Source organism: Oncorhynchus tshawytscha, linkage group LG20 (assembly GCF_018296145.1).
Source record: "Oncorhynchus tshawytscha isolate Ot180627B linkage group LG20, Otsh_v2.0, whole genome shotgun sequence".
Lineage (NCBI taxonomy): Eukaryota > Metazoa > Chordata > Actinopteri > Salmoniformes > Salmonidae > Oncorhynchus > Oncorhynchus tshawytscha.
Window position 1 is genome coordinate 17,999,139 of NC_056448.1, and position 26,469 is coordinate 18,025,607.

Below are 26,469 nucleotides of genomic sequence, written 5' to 3' on the forward strand. Positions count from 1 at the left end.
AGTGGGGACGCAGTTTCCCTTGTTTTTGTTCAAATCCTGTTTCTCTGTTCCATTCAATGGGAAGTCACAATACAGAATATAGTCTTAACACACAAAACATTTACATTAAGTTCTTCGACTCATAAAGCTCAACCAAGCACTTTAGCTAGCGTCCTCTGCACCAGCTGGCATTGACATAATGTTTGGCACAAGGGAAAGCAGCACACTATGATATACAGTGGGGCAAAAAATTATTTAGTCAGCCACCAATTGTGCAAGTTCTCCCACTTAAAAAGATGAGAGAGGCCTGTAATTTTCTTCATAGGTACACTTCAACGATGACAGACAAAATGAGGGGAAAAAAATCCAGAAAATCACATTGTAGGATTTTTTAAGAATTTATTTGCAAATTATGGTGGAAAATAAGTATTTGGTCACCTACAAACAAGCAAGATTTCTGGCTCTCACAGACCTGTAACTTCTTCTTTAAGAGGCTCCTCTGTCCTCCACTCGTTACCTGTATTAATGGCACCTGTTTGAGCTTGTTATCAGTATAAAAGACACCTGTCCACAACCTCAAAAAGTCACACTCCAAACTCCACTATGGCCAAGACCAAAGAGCTGTCAAAGGACACCAGAAACAAAATTGTAGACCAGCACCAGGCTGGGAAGACTGAATCTGCAATAGGTAAACAGCTTGGTTTGAAGAAATCAACTGTTTGAGCAATTATTAGGAAATGGAAGACATACAAGACCACTGGTAATCTCACTCGATCTGGGGCTCCACGCAAGATCTCACCCCGTGGGGTCAAAATGATCACAAGAACGGTGAGCAAAAATCCCAGAACCACACGGTGGGACCTAGTGAATGACCTGCAGAGAGCTGGGACCAAAGTAACAAAGCCTACCATCAGTAACACACTACGCCACCAGGGACTCAAATCCTGCAGTGCCAGACGTGTCCCCCTGCTTAAGCCAGTACATGTCCAGGCCCGTCTGAAGTTTGCTAGAGAGCATTTGGATGATCCAGAAGAAGATTGGGAGAATGTCATATGGTCAGATGAAACCAAAATATAACTTTTTGGTAAAAACTCAACTCGTGTTTGGAGGACAAAGAATGCTGAGTTGCATCCAAAGAACACCATACCTACTGTGAAGCATGGGGGTGGAAACATCATGCTTTGGGGCTGTGTTTCTGCAAAGGGACCAGGACGACTGATCCGTGTAAAGGAAAGAATGAATGGGGCCATGTATTGTGAGATTTTGAGTGAAAACCTCCTTCCATCAGCATTGCATTGAAGATGAAACATGGCTGGTCTTTCAGCATGACAATGATCCCAAACACACCGCCCGGGCAACGAAGGAGTGGCTTCGTAAGAAGCATTTCAAGGTCCTGGAGTGGCCTAGCCAGTCTCCAGATCTCAACTCCATAGAAAATCTTTGGAGGGAGTTGAAAGTCCATGTTGCCCAGCAACAGCCCCAAAACATCACTGCTCTAGAGGAGATCTGCATGCAGGAATGGGCCAAAATACCAGCAACAGTGTGTGAAAACCTTGTGAAGACTTGCAGAAAACATTTGAAGTCTGTCATTGCCAGCAAAGGGTATATAACAATGTATTGAGATAAACTTTTGTTATTGACCAAATACTTATTTTCCACCATAATTTGCAAATAAATTCATTAAAAATCCTACAATGTGATTTTCTGGATTTTTTTTCTAATTTTGTCTGTCATAGTTGAAGTGTACCTATGATGAAAATTACAGGGCTCTCTCATCTTTGTAAGTGGGAGAACTTGCACAATTGGTGGCTGACTAAATACTTTTTTGCCCCACTGTATGTGGGAATGTTTGTTTTGTGTGTGTGTACTGTATGCGTGTAACAGCACTCACACAGCACCCAACAGGCTCCCCTCAGTCTCTCTTCATGAAGGCCTGCATCATGTCCATTGGCAGGGGGAAGATGATGGTGGAGTTCTTCTCGGCAGCTATGGTGTTGAGGGTCTGCAGGTAGCGCAGCTGCAAGCCCGATGGAGACTCAGCGATCACCAGAGAGGCCTCCTTCAGAGCCCGCGAAGCATTCATCTCCCCTTCCGCTGCTATCACCTACACACAGGACCCAGGGGACAGGAGGCAGGGCGGAGGGGGACAGATAGAGAGAGGAAGGGAGAGATGGAAGAAAAAGAGGTTAGGTAATGACCATTAAGTAACGAAGATAGATAATGGAGAGAGAGAGAGAGAGAGAGAGAGCAGGCTAGAGTTCATGATCACATGTGCTCCTGCATTTTTCAGCATTTTCTTTAAAAAAGATAGATTTAGAGTTAGATGAACTTGGATTTTTTTGTCAGGAACATATACAGGATGCTACCCTCGACAACATAACCTTCACTCCAAATCAAAACCTACAACCTGATTTTGGATGGAATTAAGGAATCAACTACCAATGATTATTATTCTATAGAGCAAATTCTCTGGAAAACAACAGAAACCTGAAAACACCATCCAACCTGGAACTGAGTGAGTAATGTTTTGTCTGAAACGGGTTTTTATTTCAAAAAGCCAAGAAGAAAAATACACTACATTACTTTATAGGGACTGAATGGTAAATTAAGGGTGACAAGTTTGATACAGCTTCAATTAGCACTGACGTGTCAAGTGAGAACTGTCAAAGTCCTTTAGCCCAACAATGGCAGGAGAGTCAAACAGTCTACTCCAACCAAATGGAGAGGCCTTAGAAGCTGCCTCCCGCTGTTCAGAGGTAATTAAAATACAGTACCCTGTGTATGTAAAGAATGATAAAGCAAGAAAAGACTACAAAATGAAGCTCCTTATGGAAAATCAAGAGACACTTTTTGCGGACTATTACAAAAAATGGGAACATCAGCAACCTTATCTTCCACACAAACCATCCTCTGGCATGGCACAGTGCTATATTAGCACACTACCCCTTTGTTAAGAGAGGAGGTGTTAACGAGGGGTGGAAACTCAGGATCCTTGACAACGAGGACTCTGAGTCAGCTAATATAAATCTCTATAAGTCTGGAACAGTAATGGTACAGGGCAACCCCAAACAGTTTCAGCTGGACTTTCACCTAATCAAATAATTAGCCCAGCAGGAGAAGCTCTCCCTTGAGAAAGATACCCCCACATCGAGCGGGTCAGACCAGACCTCTTCATTATACAGTGGGGCAAAAAAGTATTTAGTCAGCCACCAATTGTGCAAGTTCTCCCACTTAAAAAGATGAGAGAGGCCTGTAATTTTCATCATAGGTACACTTCAACTATGACAGACAAAATGAGAAGAAAAAAATCAAAATTGTAGACCTGCACCAGGCTGGGAAGACTGAATCTGCAATAGGTAAGCAGCTTAGTTTGAAGAAATCAACTGTGGGAGCAATCCTAGAACCACACGGGGGGACCTAGTGAATGACCTGCAGAGAGCTGGGACAAAGTAACAAAGCCTGCCATCAGTAACACACTACGCCGCCAGGGACTCAAATCCTGCAGTGCCAGACGTGTCCCCCTGCTTAAGCCAGTACATGTCCAGGCCCGTCTGAAGTTTGCTAGAGAGCATTTGGATGATCCAGAAGAAGATTGGGAGAATGTCATATGGTCAGATGAAACCAAAATATAACTTTTTGGTAAAAACTCAACTCGTCGTGTTTGGAGGACAAAGAATGCTGAGTTGCATCCAAAAAACACCATACCTACTGTGAAGCATGGGGGTGGAAACATCATGCTTTGGGGCTGTGTTTCTGCAAAGGGACCAGGACGACTGATCCGTGTAAAGGAAAGAATGAATGGGGCCATGTATTGTGAGATTTTGAGTGAAAACCTCCTTCCATCAGCAAGGGCATTGAAGATGAAACGTGGCTGGTCTTTCAGCATGACAATGATCCCAAACACACCACCCGGGCAACGAAGGAGTGGCTTCGTAAGAAGCATTTCAAGGTCCTGGAGTGGCCTAGCCAGTCTCCAGATCTCAACTCCATAGAAAATCTTTGGAGGGAGTTGAAAGTCCATGTTGCCCAGCAACAGCCCCAAAACATCACTGCTCTAGAGGAGATCTGCATGCAGGAATGGGCCAAAATACCAGCAACAGTGTGTGAAAACCTTGTGAAGACTTGCAGAAAACATTTGAAGTCTGTCATTGCCAGCAAAGGGTATATAACAATGTATTGAGATAAACTTTTGTTATTGACCAAATACTTATTTTCCACCATAATTTGCAAATAAATTCATTAAAAATCCTACAATGTGATTTTCTGGATTTTTTTTTCTCATTTTGTCTGTCATCGTTGAAGTGTACCTATGATGAAAATTACAGGCCTCTCTCATCTTTTTAAGTGGGAGAACTTGCACAATTGGTGGCTGACTAAATACTTTTGCCCTAGAGCACACAAAAAAACTATATATACCTTGGCCTAAACATCAGCGCCACAGTTAACTTCCACAAAGCTGTGAACGATCTGAGAGACAAGGCAAGAAGGGCATTCTATGCCATCAAAAGCAACATAAAATTCAACATATCAATTAGGATCTGGCTAAAAATACTTGAATCAGTCATAGAGCCCATTGCCCTTTATGGTTGTGAGGTCTGGGGTCCGCTCACCAACCAAGATTTCACAAAATGGGACAAACACCAAATTGAGACTCTGCATGCAGAATTCTGCAAAAATATCCTCCGTGTACAACGTAGAACACCAAATAATGCATGCAGAGCAGAATTAGGCCAATACCCACTAATTATCAAAATACAGAAAAGAGCCATTATATTCTACAACCACCTAAAAGGAAGCGATTCCCAAACCTTCCATAACAAAGCCATCACCTACAGAGAGATGAACCTGGAGAAGAGTCCCCTAAGCAAGCTGGTCCTGGGGCTCTGTTCACAAACACAAACACACCCCACAGAGCCCCAGCACAATTAGACCCAATCAAATCATGAGAAAACAAAAAGATAATTACTTGACACGTTGGAAAGAATTAACAAAAAACTGAGCAAACTAGAACGCTATTTGGCCCTAAACAGACAGTACACAGTGGCAGAATACCTGACCACTGTGACTGACAGAAACTTAAGGAAAGCTTTGACTATGTACAGACTCAGTGAGCATAGCCTTGCTATTGAGAAAGGCCACTGTAGGCAGACATGGCTCTCAAGAGAAGACAGGCTTTGTGCACACTGCCCACAAAATGAGGTGGAAACTGAGCTGCACTTCCTAACCTCCTGTCCAATGTATGACCATATTAGAGACCCATATTTCCCTCAGATTACACAGAATTCGAAAACAAACCCAATTTTGATAAACTCCCATATCTACTGGGTGAAATTCCAGTGTGCCATCACAGCAGCACGATTTGTGACCTGTTGCCACAAGAAAAGGGCAACCAGTGAAGAACAAACACCATTGTAAATACAACCCATATTTATGCTTATTTACTTTCCCTTGTGTACCCTTAACCATTTGTACATCGTTACAACACTTACATTTGTAATGTCTTAATTGTTTTGAAACTTCTGTATGTGTAATGTTTACTGTTAATTTTTATTGTTTATTTCACTTTGTATATTATCTACCTCACTTGCTTTGGCAATGTTAACATGTTTCCCATGCCAATAAATCCCTTTGAATTGAGAGAGAGAGAGAGAGAGAGAGAGAGAGAGAGAGAGAGAGAGAGAGAGAGAAAGAATTCCACATGGTCATGGAGCGCGTGTCCATGACTTACAAACAATGACACTGAAACAAATGATTGGTTGGAGACACTCTTTATTGTCTCTCTTTAAGGTATAGCCAAGAATCCTGCAACTAAAGAGAATATGTTGGATTGAGTAGCACATTCTGTTTGCCAACAATACCTTGACATAAGGCGTCAAAGTCGACTGTTTGTTATGCATGCCAGTTACTAAAACAATGTAACTTGTGAACCATGGTTCTACCGTGTATAAAGCTGCCTATTTAAACATACATGCTCTAGTGATGTGAAAAATATTACTAGAATAACGATCAAAGTGTTGGTAGAGTATAATCACATCGTTTAACCAAAAATGGTGTTTGTCTGAAGCGCCGCAATGTTTCCTAGTTGAAGTGCCACTGTGCATTACGCATTACGCAAATTAGTCTACGAGTCATCGAGGGACATGTATTGGTTGATGGGAATAACCAAAGTGGTGAATTATCCCGGGGGTGAATTACTTCCTGAATCTGTATTGTGCGACTTAAAAGAAGAATTCATGGTACAAGTAAATCAAAGGGTTTGTTTATGTAAAACTGTTGTTTAGGATGTTAAATGTCCATGGGAAATTACACATTTATGGTAGAAATGTGTTTTGGGGTGTGGGGTACTAACTTCTAAAGTCGAAATATCCTTATTCATGTTACCATTTTGAAACTGAGGGTAGGTAAATATACAGAGTGAGAAAGGGGAGAGCAGAAAGCTTAAATTCTGTCAGAACATGTTATTGTTAAATCTCATATGGAGAGGTGATAAGCCACAGTCTGGTTTCAGTCACTGGTAAGGTGGGACAGCAGTGAGTTAGGGAGAGGTGAGGACTGTGGCTTGAGGTAAGGTCAGAGAAGTGAAGAGGAACAGTTCTATGACATACACACGTAGGAGGCAGAGCCATGACTACCCCAATGAGAGGAGCCACTTAAGTTCCTGCCTAGCAACAGAGATGTATTGGCTGTCTAGACTGCAGAATCAACTCCTTGCACCAGTAGAGGGTATACATATATGTACTTGTGTAAACATGTCTTTGTCTATGCAGCTGTGTGACCCAGTGGGTGAATAAACTTGGTTTGAGCTTTTACTAGTCGTTCGTGAGTTTCACAGGGGCTATCAGGATGGAACATTCCTAGCTGAAAGGAGTTCCTGGAAAGAATACTTGGGTGGTCAGTTGGCTTTTGTCTGGGGGAGAGCAGGCTGGGCGGGTAACAGGTTGGCTAGAGTAGAGTTATACCTGAGTTTTGTTAGAGGCAAAGAGTTGTTGCCGGAAGAGTTTAAATTGAGAATACTTTTGATTTATTAAAGTCTTTTTAAACGTCCTGTTTGTTATTTTCCGTGCAAACTTTATTGGCCAATTAGTCCTGCACCTGGTAATACTGTAAAAGAAAAGCGTCTACGAGAGGTGAGCACCAAACCATCCTGTCTGTCTCCTCGCGGTCCGATCCGATTCGGCTTCTTCTTCACACACATATCAAGTGAATGTAAGCATACAGAGAGTAACCATAGTGAGAGGATGATTAAATAAATACATCCCAGAGAGCCCTCTTATCTTTAACCAGCAGATTGGAGATGATATCCAATTAGTGTAATGGCCGATGGGAGGAGACTCGGGCAGAGAAGCCCCAGCTTGTGACCTGCTATGCTCTCGGGTTCTTAGATATGACCACCGGTTGCTAAGGAACAAGGGAGATGACGTGTTGACCCGTCCAAAAAACATTTTCATCTGGATGATTTATTTTGGGAGTCAATCAAATCAACAAACGACATAATAGAAGCCAAGTGGGGATTTTTAACTCAGAGGAAAAGGATTTAGCTCAACTCAAGGGACTGAAAAATAGACTAAAGACCAATGCCTGTATATTCGAGTGTGTGTGTGACCCTGGTCTGTATCTGTGTCAGTACCGTACCTTTGCCCTGGCCTCGCGGCTAGCCTCGGCCTCTGCAGCCATGGCCCTCTGGAGCTGCTGGGGCAGTTTGACGTCCTTGATCTCCACCCGCTCCACCTTGATACCCCAGTCATCTGTAGCGTCGTCCAGGGTAGTCTGAGGAAACACAGGGGATAAGACACGGAACTCCAACACGCTCCTTTTGAAACCTCAGGTCACAACAGGCCCAGACAGGGCTCAAAAGTGCGACCATTTTGGCCGCATATGCACTGAAATATTTTGCTGTGTGACCTGAAATTAAATGCAATTTTAAGAGCACCAGTGCGCCTAGAATAAAAAATGTGCCCACTTAATAATTGTCGTAATGATTAGGTTTCCTTGTACCGTTGTTTCCGAGTGCCCTAGAGAAAAAGCAGAGTGCAGATTCGTTAGTGTCACGGCTGAACCATTACTACAAAGAAAACTTATTGTTTCTGGCACAAACAGGTGAAAGGTAATTACCCGCACCATTACTAGTGGGTTTTGACCAACATCTGTCGGGACATGCACATTGCCACAATCATACCCTGGATCTATTGTTGTCCCGTGGAAAAGATCTAAATGTTTATCCTCATAATTATGGACTATTGAATCACCATCTTATTAGGTTTGCAATCGGAACAAATAATTCCCACAGACCCCAACCAAGGATTATCCAAAGCCGCACTATAAATTCTAGGACAACCCAAAGATTCCTAGGTGCACTTCCAGACTCCCTCCACCTACCCAAGGGCGGTGGAGTAAAAAAAAAATCTGTTAACCACCTAACCTTAACCTTGCGTAATACCCTAGATGCAGTCGCACTGCTAAAAACATTGAGGGGTGGAATATACAAGGCAGTGACAATAACCAAAGAAAATGATCTCAAGGGGTAATTGTTGAGATATTCCAGATCGGGAGAAGAAAAGGACTTGAGTTCCTTTACGCTACCACAATCAAACCATGAGTTGTTAATCATGAGACATGCCCCTCCATCTTTGCTACCTAGTGGCTTTTAGTGAACTCTAGCAACATCTCATGTTTTATGGCAATTGTGACTTGCTGCAAAGTGTGGTATTAAGTTTCTATAGCAAGACTAAATAAAGAACAGACCACGGTGCATTAGAGTACCTGCATGCTGTGGAGTATGGTGCGTGTGTATGGTCAGGTTATGGTCAGAGTGAGTGGTAGGATTCTGTGGTCCAGTACCTGCATGCTGTGGGCTATCTCCTCGCGGTCAGACAGGATCTCAGCCAGGTTCTTGGTGCCCAGGACGTTCCTCAGGGTGGTCTGTGCCAGCAAGCGGGTGGCAGCGTCAGCGTTGGTGATGTTGGCCACAGCCAGGGTGGCATTCTGAACACGGTAGTACACCACTCCATCAACACTGACCGTCACTGAGTCCTTAGTCAGAACCTGGAGAGAAGGGGAAAATCAGTTACTACTGACAGCACTGATCATAACTGGTATTTCAGGATAAGAGTAATTAAGGTAATGGGGGGCGGGGCTCACCTCTTGTGGGGGGATGTCGAAGGTGATGGTGCGCATGTCCACATTGATGAAATTATCTGTGCACGGCAGGATGAAGAACAGGCCTGTGGGGTGATGTGCACACACACTTGTTTAACAGCGAAGCCTAAAGCTACAAATCAAGCCTCAGTTTCATTAATCTCACAACTATTGTACAATCAGTACAGTACAAATACAGAGTTCTGGGCATGATGGTGTGTAAAATACTGTAGCTTAGGGCAAAGAAGCGGCTTAAAAGGATACTTTGGGATTTTGGCCTTGCTGCTAAAATCCTGAAGTATCCCTTTAACAGAGGCATTTGCCCGGTGCAACTTTCACTCATGTAAACAGCTCCTTCTTTTTCTTGAATAATTGTTCCCAGCTGGAACTTCAGCCAAATGCTAGCTGCTGGCCCTGGTTGTACTGTACTGCAAGTCTGCAACACAGGAGACAGGAGTATGCTCTGAATTCGCTATGCAAAGCATCATGGGATATGATGGAAAATTCCATGGATTCCCACCCTAAAAATGTAACTGGTTCACTCACCACACCAACTTGGTTTAAGGCTAATGCAGAGTAACACCAATGCATAAAGCATCAGGGAAACTTGCAAATGCAATGACTACTGACTAGCCCATAGCCTGACTTATAACAGTTGATTCTGTTAAAAGATCTTATCTGACAGTTGGACAAGACTTACTATGGAGGGAGGGGGAAAGACCATAGAGATAATGAGCAGAGTTTAGTTGGCGAAACCAAATATTAAACTCAACTTTGGTGTTTGTGTCTCCGGGCAGCAGAGGAACTTGAGGGTCCCTTCGTGACAGATGGACACGGTTTATTATTACCCCTGGCTGTTATCATGCGGCTGTTCCGGAATCCTGCTAGATCATGTTTCACCCATGGAGAGCAATGCTTGAGAGTTTGATGTCCATAGCCTGGCTATGGTAGATAGACTACTGGGGCCACTTTATACTTACACTGAAGGTTGGAGATTTTTTATGGCAATAGCGTATCTTGCACATTGTTAAAGTGTAAATATAGCTAATTAATAAATTATCTTAAGAATGCCACCTTCTACTGAGGGGTAAATGTCAACCAAACCCTCAGCACCACTCTTCCACTCCAACTACAAAGAGATAGCATGCCTCTGATCTAGCCACTCTGCTCAGCTAGGGGGGAATTCCAACAAGAATGAAGCGCGTAAATGGAACACAATTCCCTTTTTAGACTTTTCTGTCTACGTGTATTCTGACCTTGAACTTAAGCATGAGAATAGCATGCTATTAACCTGCTATTCGTTTGGGGTGGCGATCAAAGAAATGAAGGTGTGGCAAAGGTGTGTCTACAGATACACCATATTCTAACCTTGACTTAATTCCCTCGTAATTCCACCACCTTTATGCACAATGAATAAGTTTGAGTAACCTGTCTGTTCCAAGTGGAACAACATCTACTTTAAAAAAAAGAAATAACACCAGTGTCCATGCACTGAAATTTACTAATTGATAAGAGCTATTGATTAGAGCTAGGTAAATGAGCAAGCCATATGGATAAGGGGATTGTAAATATAAATGACTATTGTTTTAGATCCATTTTACCTTATGATCACTGGAGACAAATGTCAAACCAGTTATATGGCTGTAAACTGAAGCATATCAACATATCACCTTTTCAACAGTGAAGTTTACGAAATGCTGGCACTATAACATGCAGGTATGACATTTGGAGTCCGAAGTTATAGGCTTCTTTAGAAATGTGCAAATGACAGAATAGTGCCAAATCTACCGAGTTGATTTTTGATTTGTAGAATGTTTTAATTATATGCCCAGACTTTTCTTTATACTGTATTTTTTGCAATTTGTATCTTTTTAAATATTATTCACTATCGGTAGGCACCATCAGTTATACCCACATACAGTTTTAACTAGTGTTAGTTTCCTTACATTTGTAACTGTCATTTTAGTGTTAGTTTCCTTACATTTGTAACTGTCACTTTAGTGTTAGTTTCCTTACATTTTGCATCATTCCATTACATCATTAGTTTACCTTTCTTTCCTCTGTCACATTTGTGTGGTTGTTCCTGAGGATCAATAGCAACAGCTGTAGTAGCTGACGTTTATAGTTTTGAGTCAACCGCATACATAGACACACTGGCCCAAAAGCCAGTGGCATGTCGTTAGTAAAGACTGAAAAAAGTAAGGGGCATAGACAGCTACCATGGGGAATTCCTGATTCTATTTGTATTTTGTTTGAGAGGCTTCCATTAAAGAACACCCTCTGTGTTCTGTTAGACAAATAACTATATCCACATTATAGCAGGGGGTGTAAAAAAGAACACATACGTTTTTCCAGCAGCAGACTATGATTGATATGATTGATAATGTCAAAAGTTGCACTTAAGTCTAACAAGACAGCCCCCACAATAATTTTATCATCATTTACTTTCAGCTAGTCATTTGTGTAAGTGCTGTGCTTGTTGAGTGTCCTTCCCTATAAGCATGCTGAAAGTCTGTTGTCAATTTGTTTACTGTGAAATAGCATTGTATCTGGGCAAACAATTTTTTTCAGAAGTTTACTAAGGGTTGGTAACAGGCTGAATGGTCAGCTATTTGAGCCAGTAAAGGGGGCTTTACTATTCTTGGGTAGCGGAATGACTTTAGCTTCCCCCTAGGCCTGAGGGCACACACTTTCTAGTAGGCTTAAATTGAAGATGTGGCAAATAGGAGTGGTAATATCGTCCACTATTATCCTTAGTAATTTTCCATCCAGATTCCCAGACACCGGACAACAATAATTCTTTCACCACTTCCACACTCACTTTATAGAATTCAAAAGTATAATTCTTGTCTTTCATAATTTGGTCAGTTATACTTGAATGTTTAGTGTCAGCATTTGTTGCTGGCATGTCATAATACCTAAGTTTTCTTATCTTGCCAATGAAAAAATAATTAAAGTAGTGGGTTTTGTGATTAATGAGCCATCTGATTCAATTAATGATGGAGCCGAGTTAGCCTTTTTTCCCTAAATGTAATTTAAGGTGCTCCAAAGCTTTTTGCTATCATTCTTTATACAATTTATTGAGCACCTGCATATGGTAAGTCTGAATACCAACTACCGAGAAGTGCGTAGGAAAGGTGTGCATAGGGAAAGCGTACATTTCCTAAGTCTGAATCGGGCCATTCGAGAAATGAGGAGAGCCTCATTTAGGGAAAAAGTTAGCATCAAAGGGTAATATCATTAGAGTAAAGGAAAACACACAAACAGGAGATGCACAAAATAACCTTCCGAATAGGCGGTTGGTAGTAGGCAAAAGAAAGATCAGAGAGAGCTGAGGAGGGATGTTGGTGTTTATTCTGCACTACCAGTCCAGTACTGTGACTCAGGTCCACTGCTTCTCATCAAGACATCAGTTTGTACAGGACAGCAGTGGAGCTCTAAGATCACTTAGTTTAAGTCTCTTAAGATCTTTAGTTAATTGATTGCAATTGCTGCCAAATTCTGTGACTTATTGTTAAATAGAGAACTCTCAAAGTATTCTATAAACATCGATCTGAAAGCCAACTATTGGTATATTTAGTTTGTCATGACAAATATACCCCGGACATATTTTACAGTGTTACCAAGGCAAAAAATCCTACCACACAAACTACGCTTCGGAAAACAAAGACCAGCACTATTTTAATTCATGTGCTTGCTGAAAGTATTCCAGCGTGAACCCTGGAACTCGGTTTACGTTCTGCAATTCTGTTTAAACATAAGCTACTGCAGGACAGGAGTGGTTAAACTAGGACACAGAAGTGCAGAACAGATCCGTTGCAGTGAACTCCTACACAGTGGTTCAATGGAAGAACAAGTATAGTGTGGTAGCCCACCACAATGTAAAACAAATAGGTCAAAGCAGACTTACCACCTAACCACATTAACACTAAGTGGGGGGTTGACTCCTCCTCCTAACATACTTTCACAGTTAAGGTGGTTTCAAGACAGGCCCACATCCTGTTTACTGCAATTTTCATCTATATCATACTAGTAGAGACTAAAATGTAATTTTATGGAACCTTGAAAGAATCCAAGAATCATAGCTAACAGGCACAGAGTTTCTCCAAGGACGGTGGGTGTGAAGGTGATGATGGGGAGGGTGTTGTTACCTGGCCCTTTAGCTCTTCCTCGTAGGATCCGCCCCAGCCGAAAGATGATGGCCCTCTCATACTCCTTCACAATCTGGGAGAGAAAGTAACACAGGCTGGGTAGTCATAGTTCTCCCCTCTTTTTTTATGTATATATATACAGTGCCTTGCGAAAGTATTCGCCCCCCTTGAACTTTGCGACCTTTTGCCACATTTCAGGCTTCAAACATAAAGATATAAAACTGTATTTTTTTGTGAAGAATCAACAACAAGTGGGACACAATCATGAAGTGGAACGACATTTATTGGATATTTCAAACTTTTTTAACAAATCAAAAACTGAAAAATTGGGCGTGCAAAATTATTCAGCCCCTTTACTTTCAGTGCAGCAAGCTCTCTCCAGAAGTTCAGTGAGGATCTCTGAATGATCCAATGTTGACCTAAATGACTAATGATGATAAATACAATCCACCTGTGTGTAATCAAGTCTCCGTATAAATGCACCTGCACTGTGATAGTCTCAGAGGTCCATTAAAAGCGCAGAGAGCATCATGAAGAACAAGGAACACAAGGACCACTTCTATAGTGAAGCAAATCTCCCATCTGTGCTGTTTCCGAGCAATGTTGTTAGGCTACATTGTATCGTTCAAAATCATTTCACTTCACCAAGACGTCCAAGTTCTTCAAGTTTACCACTACAGTGCCTTCAGAAATTATTCATATCCCTTGATGTTATGTCCTGACCTTAGTTCCTTTGTCCTGTCTCTATTTTAGTTTGGTCAGGGCGTGAGTTGGGATGGGCATTCTATGTTTTGTGTTCTATGTTTTCTATTTCTATGTGTTTGGCCTGGTATGGTTCCCAATCAGAGGCAGCTGGCAATCGTTGTCTCTGATTGAGAGCCATACTTAGGCAGCCTGGTTTCCCACTATGATTTGTGGGTAGTTATTTTCTGTTTAGTGTTTTTGGTGCGCCTTACAGAACTGTTCCTTTGTCGGTTTGTTGTTTTTGTTCAGTATTCATCTTTATTAAAATTATTATGAATTACGTACCACGCTGCACTTTGGTCCTCTTCTCCTTCTCCCGACGGTCCTCTTCTCCTTCTCCCGACGACAATCGTTACACTTGACTTATTCCACATTTTGTTGTGTTACAGCCTGAATTCAAAATGGATTATATAGTTGTTTTTCTCTCACCCATCTACACACAAAACCCCATAATGTCAAAGTGAAAAAATGTTTTAAACATTTTTACTTATGTATTGAAGATGAAATACCGAAATCTAGTTTACACCCCTGAGACAATACTTTGTAGAAGCAACTTTGGTGGCGATAACAGCTTTGAATCGTCTTGGGTATCTGTATCAGCTTTGCACAACATGGGTATTTTCTCCCATTCATCCTAGCAGACTTTCTCAAAAACTCTTAAGTTAGATGGGGGAGCAGTGATGAACATCAATCATAAAGTCTTTCCACAAATTTTCAATGGAATTCAAGTCTGGGCTTTGGCTGGGCCACTAAATGACTTTAACAGTCTTGTTCTGAAGCCATTCTAGCATTGCTTTGGCTGTATGCTTGGGGTCATTGTCCTGTTGGAACGTAAATCTTCGATCCCAGTCTAAGGTTGTTTGCACTCTGAAGCAGGTTCCCATCAAGGATTTACCTGTATTTGGCTCCATTCATTGTTCCCTGTATCCTTGCTAATCTTTCAGTCCCTGCTGCTGAAAAGCATCCCCATAACATGATGGTGCCACCACCGTGCTTCACGGTGTGGATGGTGTTAGACGGGTGATGAGCTGTGCCTGGTTCTCTTCAGACATAGCGCCTTGCATTCAGGCCAAATAGTAAATGTTTTGTCTCATCAGACCATAAAATCGTTTGCCTTATGCTCTCAGAATTTTTCACATGCCTTTTTGCAAACTCCAGGCGTGCAGTCCTGTGACTTCTTCTCAGGAGTCGCTTCTGTCTGGCCAATTCCCAATGATGGACACCACTGTGCTCTTGGAAACTTTCAACACTCTAGAAATGGTTTTAAACACTCCCTCAGATATGTGCCTCATCAGAATTCTCTCTCAGAGATATGGACAGTCCCTTGAACATCATGGAATAGTTTCTGCTCTGACATGCACTTTCAACTGTGGGGGTCGAAAAGTATTCAGACCCCTTGACCTTTTCCATATTTTGTTACGTTACAGCCTTATTCTAAAATGTATTAAATATAATTTTTTTCACATCAATCTACACACAATACCTAATAACAGGTTTTTCTTTAGATTTTTGTATTAAAAATATGTATTACAAATAAAAAACACAGGAATATGTTATTTACATAAGAATTCAGATTCTTTGCTATGAGACTCAAAATTGAGCTCAGGTGCATCCTGTTTCCATTGATCATCCTGGAGATGATTCTACAACTTGATTGGAGTCCACCTGTGGTAAATTCAATTGATTGGATATGATTTGGAAAGGCACACATCTGTCTATATTTGCCTACTCAACTTTCAGAACCGGTGCTGGGTAAAATCACTGGGGAAGCCAAACCAAGTCAGTAAAAAAAACATATTACAACCTAGGTTGTGATAATTGCGTTGTTTGCTCTATAACCCAATCATTAATACACCACCGTGACATACAATAAGGCAGAGACAACAGTCACACAGTGGCGGAATAAATTAAATTACACATTAGTTTGTATCATCACAGACCCAGAGAACAACATCTGTCCGAAGTCCACAAAGCAAATATTGCATGTAACAAACAGTTACATGACCTACAGCATGGTCCAGCAAGTTCATGTTTTCTATAAACAACTACTGATTGAACCACGGAGTTACCACAGGCACAATTTAAACATCATCAAATCAACTAGGCTATAATACAGTGAAAACTAACTTAAAGACAATTTAGTCCAATCAATGTTGCTAAATTTCACGTGGCTAGCCATGGTACTGATTTCTGTCTGTGTGTATGTGGTAAGAGTTAAAACATTTGACTCACCCTAATTGTGAACGCTAATTCCATTCTCTTTTTCAAGTTGGCAAAACGGTCTATGGCTCTGTCATACAGTACGCTTTTAGTTTTTGTTGCCATAGGCTACTAAACTAAAATGCTTGCTAGCCTCATTTCCTGGCATGGGCAACAAATGAACCAGCTAAGTTTGCAAGATAGTCATCGTGAGAGTACTAGGCTACATCTAGGACCGAGGTAAAGTTAGTTTTATATTCATACATTCGGACATTCAGACATTCAACAGACATTCGGCAAAAGCCATTTACAAATGTAAAAATCAATAACTAATTCACCGTTTGTCACAGAATCATCAAACTAGATATGAGTTATTCTATCAATTTCAAGCATACTTTTGAAACCTTTATTTTAAATACAAATTCCAGTTTTGATTTGATAGAAAAAGCAGTATAAATCAATAATGTGTTCACTGATTATGACATAATCATCAAAATAGGTAGGATTTATTATTTTACAATCTTAAAGTGTATGCCAAATCAATGTTTTCATTTTAGTGCAACAGTTACATGACACAACAGTCATGTATTTATTTATACTTCTCTAATTTAACAGCAAAGAGGCCCCTTCCAAGCATTTTCTATTTTGGCTTTGTTGAAGTCCTTCTTTGTCAAACTGTGAAGTATTTATTGATTTATAAAGATTTAAATTGCATTTTAAAGATTTTATGTATTTCCATCTAATCAAAACTGGAATTTTTATTCAAAACAAAGGTTGTAAAAGAATTCTAGACATTTATAGAATAAACCATATCTATTTTTATGTTTGTGAATTAGTTATTGATTTTTACCATTTTAAATGGCTTTTGGCGAATGTCTGATGAATGCCTGTTGAATGCCTGTTGAATGTCTGATGAATGTCTGATGAATGTCTGATGAATGCCTGTTGAATGTCTGATGAATGTCTGTTGAATGCCTGTTGAATGTCTGATGAATGTCTGATGAATGCCTGTTGAATGTCTGATGAATGCCTGTTGAATGCCTGTTGAATGTCTGATGAATGTCTGATGAATGTCTGTTGAATGCCTGTTGAATGCCTGTTGAATGCCTGATGAATGTCTGATGAATTTCCGAATGTGTGACTGTGAAACCTGAAATGCCTTTAATGCATCTAGGCTGTTGACATAATTGAACTTATTGAATCATCTCAGGCCAGTGGAAAAATATATGACTTTATGGTTAGATCAGAATCGCCATCATAATCATTGGCCTGTAAAGATACTGTTAGTCAAAACAACAAGTCCAAATCACCATCTCAAATCAATTGTGAAAGGCCATATTTAGCAAGCTAGCTACTGCAGGACAACAACACAAGCAGACTAGAAACATACACTTTTTTCTAAGAATTACATTTTGCTTAAAAAGGAAAAAAAATTTTTTTTAAAAACTGCATAGTTTCCTAGGAACGCGAAGCGAGGTGGCCATCTCTGTCGGCGCCGGATGTTGAGAGGCTAACAAGGCTAATCTGAAAACAAGACTCCCTAAATTTTATCAGCATATCGATTGCGCAACCAGGGGTGGAAAGACCTTGGATCATTGTTACTCTAACTTCCGCGACGCATATAAGGCCCTGCCCCGCCCCCCTTTCGTAAAAGCTGACCACGACTCCATTTTGTTGATCCCTGCATACAGACAGAAACTAAAACAAGAGGCTCCCACGCTGAGGTCTGTCTAACGCTGGTCCGACCAAGCTGACTCCACACTCCAAGACTGCTTCCATCACGTGGACTGGGATATGTTTCGTATTGCGTCAGATAACAATATTGACGAATACGCTGATTCGGTGTGCGAGTTCATTAGAACGTGCGTTGAAGATGTCATTCCCATAGCAACGATTAAAACATTCCCTAACCAGGAACTGTGGATTGATGGCAGCATTCGCGTGAAACTGAAAGCGCGAACCACTGCTTTTAATCAGGGCAAGGTGTCTGGTAACATGACCGAATACAAACAGTGCAGCTATTCCCTCCGCAAGGCTATCAAACAAGCTAAGCGTCAGTACAGAGACAAAGTAGAATCTCAATTCAACGGCTCAGACACAAGAGGCATGTGGCAGGGTCTACAGTCAATCACGGACTCCAGGAAGAAATCCAGCCCAGTCACGGACCAGGATGTCTTGCTCCCAGGCAGACTAAATAACTTTTTTGCCCGCTTTGAGGACAATACAGTGCCACTGACACGGCCTGCAACGAAAACATGCGGTCTCTCCTTCACTGCAGCCGAGGTGAGTAAGACATTTAAACGTGTTAACCCTCGCAAGGCTGCAGGCCCAGACGGCATCCCCAGCCGCGCCCTCAGAGCATGCGCAGACCAGCTGGCCGGTGTGTTTACGGACATATTCAATCAATCCCTATACCAGTCTGCAGTTCCCACATGCTTCAAGAGGGCCACCATTGTTCCTGTTCCCAAGAAAGCTAAGGTAACTGAGCTAAACGACTACCGCCCCATAGCACTCACTTCCGTCATCATGAAGTGCTTTGAGAGACTAGTCAAGGACCATATCACCTCCACCCTACCTGACACCCTAGACCCACTCCAATTTGGTTACCGCCCAAATAGGTCCACAGACGATGCAATCTCAACCACACTGCACACTGCCCTAACCCATCTGGACAAGAGGAATACCTATGTGAGAATGCTGTTCATCGACTACAGCTCGGCATTCAACACCATAGTACCCTCCAAGCTCGTCATCAAGCTCGAGACCCTGGGTCTCGACCCCGCCCTGTGCAACTGGGTACTGGACTTCCTGACGGGCCGCCCCCAGGTGGTGAGGGTAGGCAACAACATCTCCTCCCCGCTGATCCTCAACACTGGGGCCCCACAAGGGTGCGTTCTGAGCCCTCTCCTGTACTCCCTGTTCACCCACGACTGCGTGGCCATGCACGCCTCCAACTCAATCATCAAGTTTGCGGACGACACAACAGTGGTAGGCTTGATTACCAACAACGACGAGACAGCCTACAGGGAGGAGGTGAGGGCCCTCGGAGTGTGGTGTCAGGAAAATAACCTCACACTCAACGTCAACAAAACTAAGGAGATGATTGTGGACTTCAGGAAACAGCAGAGGGAACACCCCCTATCCACATCGATGGAACAGTAGTGGAGAGGGTAGCAAGTTTTAAGTTCCTCGGCATACACATCACAGACAAACTGAATTGGTCCACTCACACAGACAGCATCGTGAAGAAGGCGCAGCAGCGCCTCTTCAACCTCAGGAGGCTGAAGAAATTTGGCTTGTCACCAAAAGCACTCACAAACTTCTACAGATGCACAATCGAGAGCATCCTGGCGGGCTGTATCACCGCCTGGTACGGCAACTGCTCCGCCCTCAACCGTAATGCTCTCCAGAGGGTAGTGAGGTCTGCACAACGCATCACCAGGGGCAAACTACCTGCCCTCCAGGACACCTACACCACCCGATGTTACAGGAAGGCCATAAAGATCATCAAGGACATCAACCACCCGAGCCACTGCCTGTTCACCCCGCTATCATCCAGAAGGCGAGGTCAGTACAGGTGCATCAAAGCTGGGACCGAGAGACTGAAAAACAGCTTCTATCTCAAGGACATTAGACTGTTAAACAGCCACCACTAACATTGAGTGGCTGCTGCCAACACACTGACACTGACACTGACTCAACTCCAGCCACTTTAATAATGGGAATTGATGGGAAATGATGTAAATATATCACTAGCCACTTTAAACAATGCTACCTTATATAATGTTACTTACCCTACATTATTCATCTCATATGCATACGTATATACTGTACTCTATATCATCGACTGCATCCTTATGTAATACATGTATCACTAGCCACTTTAACTATGCCACTTTGTTTACATACTCATCTTATATGTATATACTGTACTCGATACCATCTACTGTATCTTGCCTATGCTGCTCTGTACCATCACTCATTCATATATCCTTATGTACATATTCTTTATCCCCTTACACTGTGTATAAGACAGTAGTTTTGGAATTGTTAGTTAGATTACTTGTTGGTTATTACTGCATTGTCGGAACTAGAAGCACAAGCATTTCGCTACACTCGCATTAACATCTGCTAACCATGTGTATGTGACAAATAAAATTTGATTTGATTTGATTTGAGATGTGATTTGATTGATGTGAAGGCCTCCCTTGGGGGGCATTTTACAGTGCCTGGACAACCCACTGTTGAGCTCAAGTCAACGCTGATTGGCTAATAATTTTATACTTTTTTAATCAAGGGAGGCAAAATGCTTGCTGGCATCAATCAATCAATCAATCAAATTCTACGGTAGCAACATGTCATACTCTTTTTTCCAGATAGCGTCAGATACATGGGCTACACATACTTAGACATAGTTTCAGCCACTTATGAATTGAAGGGAAATTATGAAAACACAAAGACAAAAGAGAAATGATCTTGGTCAAATATTTTTTTTCCCTTGGCATCCATGAATACACGCCACTGTTGCCCTCTGAAGAGGAAACAACGATATGTAGGCAAGTCTAACCACATCACTCCCAAACGGCACAGATCTGAGATGTTCTTTCACTATAGAAGCACTGGTCCTCTGAAATTTTCATTCCAAGATGCACATAAAGATATTTAGGGTTATATGATGGTCTGCTCTGCCATTCCTCCCCTTCACACCAGGGCTGCCAAGAATTGACCCATCAAAAAACTATAAAGCAGCTTCCCACTACCATGAGATGTCAATATTTAATGTATTACATGAATGGTGACCCAGCCCTTCCAAAAATACAGTCATTTAAATCATATTTTCTTTCCACCATGCTCCATGTATTTAGTGTATTCTATTTCAAATTTGGCTCCCACTGCAGCTAACTTCCAGGCCATTATGACACATCTGGCAGTTCCTTTTCTATATGTTCCTAGTTTAAAGTGTGTAAACATCTAACAATACAACCTTGACGGATGGTGCTGCATCACGTGTAGGAGAGAAAGGCCATTTAGATGGGCAACGAGGCATGCTGCATCACAAGTAGGAGAGAAAGGCCATTTAGATGGGCAACGAGGCATGCTGCATCACGAGTAGGAGAGAAAGGCCATTTAGATGGGCAACGAGGCATGCTGCATCACGAGTAGGAGAGAAAGGCCATTTAGATGGGCAACGAGGCATGCTGCATCACGAGTAGGAGAGAAAGGCCATTTAGATGGGCAACGAGGCATGCTGGTTCGCGATCAATTCACAGAATAAATAGACTCACACAAATGACACCCCTAACCAGTTCTCAGTTCACAGACCATCCAGCTTGTGTAGATGTATAGGTAATGACTGTACCTTAATACACATCCATATGGAGAGAGGCAGAGTCGCGAGCATCAGAAGGATGGATAATCCGACAATGATCCACCCACATAAGCCAATACCAATATCTGGGCTCTCCAAGGCTGAAAGACAATACAAAAACATACCAACAGTGTGAAATATAACTGCAAACAGAAAATGTACATTCTCACATCCCAGCCAACCCAAGAGCAGCCCCTTCCACATCATGCATTTCTGGTAGCATCATTCTTCAAAATGTTTCATCCGTATTCTTCTGTGATCTGCCAAGTCTAGTTTATGTAGCTGAAATTGTGCATCAGCTACTGTACCTAGGCTACAAACAATTAGGCTGAAAATTGTTTTAGAACTGCTGGTAATACCCAGATATGCATGTGTCTCAAGATAGCAACCAGCGAAAGCATCCAATCCAGATGACTGGGATATCACACTAACCTTTCCCTAAATTCACACCCTGAACCACCTACCACAACAATGAATCAATCAGACTATTGTTAGATTAGGATGAAAATAAACAGTCTAGAAGAGATTAAGTTTATCCACTGAGCAACTGTTCAAATTAAATTTGGTTAACGCCAACAGCCCTAAAGCTTTACTTGTTGAATTTAACCTACCTAGTTAGCTATCGAACAAGTAGCTAATTCCCCTGATATACTCAAAAGGAACCTACCTACCTGTATCAGAATCACATGCAAACTACAGAGATACTGTATACCATAATATTCAGACGATTCACAATGGTAACATTACAAGCCTTGGCATTCACATGTGGGGGGATACACCACTAATGTAGCAGGGTTGGGTCCATTCTGAATTGAGTGGAGTGATTTCACGCCAATGGGAGAGGAAAATACTTTGGGTATCTCAGATTGATCTGACAATTCTCACATAGGCGCTTCAATGGGAGGAAGGATGTTTAACATGCTTTTTACATTTGTATCCCCCTTTTTTGGGGAGAAAATCATGATGAAAGTGGCCATTTTTGAACCCTTTTAGACCTATGTCTCCTGTAAGACCCTATGATCTGTGAACCGTACATGATACAGACAACAACTTGGTGTCTTTATAATCCTTAGAGCATTCTCTCAAAGATGGAGCATGTCTAGATTCTGAAATACACATTTTCACATTCATTTGTTCATCATTAAAAATAAAATCTCAACTACCCTTTTTGATTTTGCTTATTGTTAAACATTATTTGTAACAATATACATGTCAAAATTCCGGAGTGTGCTCTCTGGTTCTTTTAATGATATGACCCATTTTCTACATAGACATTGACATTATAGGTCATTAACCAATCACAGCTCTCTTTTAGGATTGCACATTCCTTAAGTCACAAGCAAAGGGAGTTCCCTGTGAATCCATTTTCCCATTCTCTGTTGATGTTCATAAAATTGATCATACCTCCAGAATTAGAATTAGACCCCACTTTGAAAATGTGATGTACATGTAGAGTATATTGTTCCAAATAATATGTCCTAAAATAAACTAAATCAAAAGGATAGTTTGGCAATATTCATATTAATATGTTTAATGTTGAATACATTAATGTGACATACGCCAGAATCTGTATCATGTACAGATCACAGATCATGGGGTCTTGGGGCCGCAGGTAGCCTTGTGGTTAGAGTGTTGGGCCAGTAACCAAAAGTATGCTGGATCGAATCCTCGAGCTGACAAGGTTCAAATCTGTTGTTCTGCCCCTAAGCAAGGCAGCTAACCCACTGTTGCTGGGCGCCGAAGACGTGGATGTCGATTATGGCAGCCCCCCGCACCTCTCTGATTCAGAGGAGTTGGGTTAAATGCAGAAGACACATTTCAGTTGAATGCATTCAGTTGTACAACTGACTAACGTAAACTCACCCCATTCTGTACAAATGTGCGCAACCGCACAAAGAAAACTAATGGGACTGTAGCGACTGTGTTTACATTCTGTCTTACAATCTCTCTCCACCAGGTGTAGCACTTCTCTCATCCTTTAAAAACAAGAAATGGACAGTGACGGGGGTAAGGGGGGATACCTAGTCATTTTTTGCATCATCATTGCATGCGATCATCATTCTCAAAGCCGCTGTTTACTTCTAAGATCACTTTAGCACCGCCCTAAAAACCCGATTCAAATTTGACACAAACCTTCAAATAGGTATGTAAATGACACAAACATATAAACTCTTTATAGTGTTTTATTTTCATTTTAAAGGCAATAAGGTGATAAGTTGGACAGATCGAGTGAAAAAAAGCTATTTTCCCACACAACATCTCTCCTTCTCACTACCACACATTAGTTTCCCTTCGCATTTTGAAAAAGACAGACGGCAGCGTTTAGGTCATGTAATTGATTATTTTGGAAAGGGGAGAAATTGTGCTTTACAATGGTATTGACATTACAGTTGATCTGAAAGTATTACGTTTCTGGGGCGCTAAAATAAGGTCAATAGTACGGACCAAGGCGATGTACAAAAGTGAGTGAGTTTACGTTACATGCATCTTGTAAAGAATCATGATGTAAAAACCATTTCAAACATCCTTCCTCCCAATTAAGTTTCTATGTGAGAATTCCCAGAACAATCTGAGATACCTAAAATATTTTCCGCTCCCTCTGGCATGGAATCACCCAGATGCAAATTGCTCTTTATTTCCAATTCAATTATTGAATTGAATTAAATTCAGAAATGCCTAATTAACCCTAAACCTGGACAAGCAAGGGATAAGAATGTTGCTAGCCAATATGACAATGAAACATTTAGAACGAACGACTGGGTCAGGTCCATAGATAGAGAACAAAAAGACTGAACGACTGGGTCGCGTCTCTGGCAACCGAATCAATAGAATGAACGACCAGACGGCTTGGGTAGCAACCATAGATTTGCTTTGTTTCTTGTGGAAGGATGAAATAATATGAATAAATTAATCTAAATAAATAAAAAAATATGAAAATATGTCAATCATTATTTGAAGATTTTGGTAACCCATTGTATAAATGAAGCGACCACTTCCTAGAGACATAGGGTTTGGACTATTGTTTTTCTGATGCAAACATAAACATTGAATGAAATAATAATTTTATGGGAGAACACCATAAACACTGATTTACGTTTACTATGTTGAGTCTAGTCTACAAGACCATGCTGGGCTATGACACTAACTATAACACTGAATTCTGAATTTGATCTGGCAAATCGACGTTGGGCAAATAGCCTAACTAGGCAACTGCCCAACACTGCAGTCAAACTGTATTGAATGCAAAATAGTAATATGGCAAAAACGTAAGTTAACCATTATGTCTGATACATAATGCGTGCATGCGTGCGTCGCACACCACAACGGTGTTTTGTAGGGTGGGTCTCTATTCCACTGCTTTCTTTGGTCATGTGTTGATTTGACCAACTAAAGATGACCAAATGTAGATATCAGCAGACTTAAGTAAATAGACAGGATTAGGCCTACCTGCTTGACGTTCCCGTCTTTTACTCTCTCTAATTGAAATGGTTTCTTTGCCGTCTTCCTCCATTGTAAAATACACTTCAGTCACTGATCTCAGTACTGTCGCTTCAGTCGAGTATGTGTGTTGATGAAAATGAGCGTGTTTGTGTCACAAGATAAGACGTCCTCTGGGGGATGTACTGACATATCTTACTTAATTTTCATGCACTTTGTCACCCCCTACTGGGTCAAGCACACACACACACACACAAAACTATGATGACGTGGCTTTATAACAACAAATGACGTAGCCCGATAATTTGGCTTGCTGAAAAGGAAAATGACCCAGCTGCATTATTTGGCAACTCTTGGAGGACAGTTGCTAAAAAAAACATGATTTAAGCGCTGAGGCGCCTCATTTGGGTTTTACACACATAAATATTAGGAGGGTTTTAATATATCAAGTTTCAAGTTTTAATGTCACTTGAGCAAGTACAATGAATTGCCTTTCTTGCAAGCGTTAATACCAACAATGCAGTAATCAACAGCAATGAAGTACTAAAAATAACATAAGGTAGAACAAAAACACACAATAAATGAAATAAGAAAAACACAAGTAGTAAGTAAGCTACAGTTGGAAGTCGGAAGTTTACATACAGCTTAGCCAAATACATTTAAACTCTGGTTTTCACAATTCCTGACATTTAATCCAAGTAAAATTCCCTATCCTAGGTCACTTAGGATCACCACTTAATTTTAAGAATGTGAAATGTCAGAATAATAGTAATGTATTTCAGCTTTTATTTATTTTGTCACATTCCCAGTGGGTCAGAAGTGTACATACACTCAATTAGTATTTGGTAGCATTGCCTTTAAATTGTTTAACTTGGGGCAAACGTTTGGGGTAGCCTTCCACAAGCTTTCCACAATAAGTTGGGTGAATTTTGGCCCATTCCTCCTGACAGGGCTGGTGTAACTGAGTCAGGTTTCCAGGCCTCCTTGCTCGCACACACTTTTACAGTTCTGCCCACAAATGTTCTATGGGATTGAGGTCAGCGCTTTGTGATAGCCACTTCAATACCTTGACTTGGTTGTCCTTAAGCCATTTTGCCACAACGTTGGAAGTATGCTTGGGGTTATTGTCCATTTGGAAGACCCATTTGCGACCAAGCTTTAACTTCCTGACTGATGTCTTAAGATGTTGCTTCAATATATCTAGAAGAAAAAAAGAAACGCACACCTATTAAGACGAGGTGCTGGCTAGCGGAGTAGAAACTTGAAAATAAAAGAGAGCCGCACACTCTAGGAGCTCAGATGCAAAAATGTAATACCAACGTTTCGACAGCCAAGCTGTCTTCATCAGGGTATAATCACAAACATGATGACTCGTTTATATAGTGTCAAAAGACACAGGTGTCTGTAATCATGGCCAGGAGTGGCCTAATATCATTGGTTAATAATCAAATATTA

The 26,469-nt window shown here is 41.4% G+C and overlaps 1 protein-coding gene across 1 annotated transcript; it reads right to left on the reverse strand.

The window, feature by feature from the left end:
- Positions 1-1,755: 1,755 nt before the first annotated feature.
- Positions 1,756-25,182, reverse strand: LOC112219362 (stomatin). Its single transcript, XM_024380541.2, has 7 exons — positions 25,024-25,182; positions 21,568-21,677; positions 13,266-13,338; positions 9,118-9,200; positions 8,818-9,021; positions 7,612-7,746; positions 1,756-2,083 (listed from the first exon to the last, which is right to left on the reverse strand). Exons 1-7 carry the CDS (start codon positions 25,085-25,087, stop codon positions 1,892-1,894), a joined length of 861 nt encoding a protein of 286 aa, XP_024236309.1. The 5' UTR covers positions 25,088-25,182; the 3' UTR covers positions 1,756-1,891.
- Between the last annotated feature and the right edge of the window lie 1,287 nt (positions 25,183-26,469).

What these genes read in the sequence shown, in the direction of transcription:
- LOC112219362 (XM_024380541.2), bottom strand. Translation starts at nt 25,087, where the DNA reads ATGGAGGAAGACGGCAAAGAAACCATTTCAATTAGAGAGAGTAAAAGA. An exon ending in AGATAGCCCACAGCATGCAG is followed by an intron (nt 7,747 to 8,817) that starts GTACTGGACCAC and finishes GTGTTTCCTCAG; the next exon opens with ACTACCCTGGACGACGCTAC. An exon ending in GCCGCGAGGCCAGGGCAAAG is followed by an intron (nt 2,084 to 7,611) that starts GTACGGTACTGA and finishes TCCTGTGTGTAG; the next exon opens with GTGATAGCAGCGGAAGGGGA.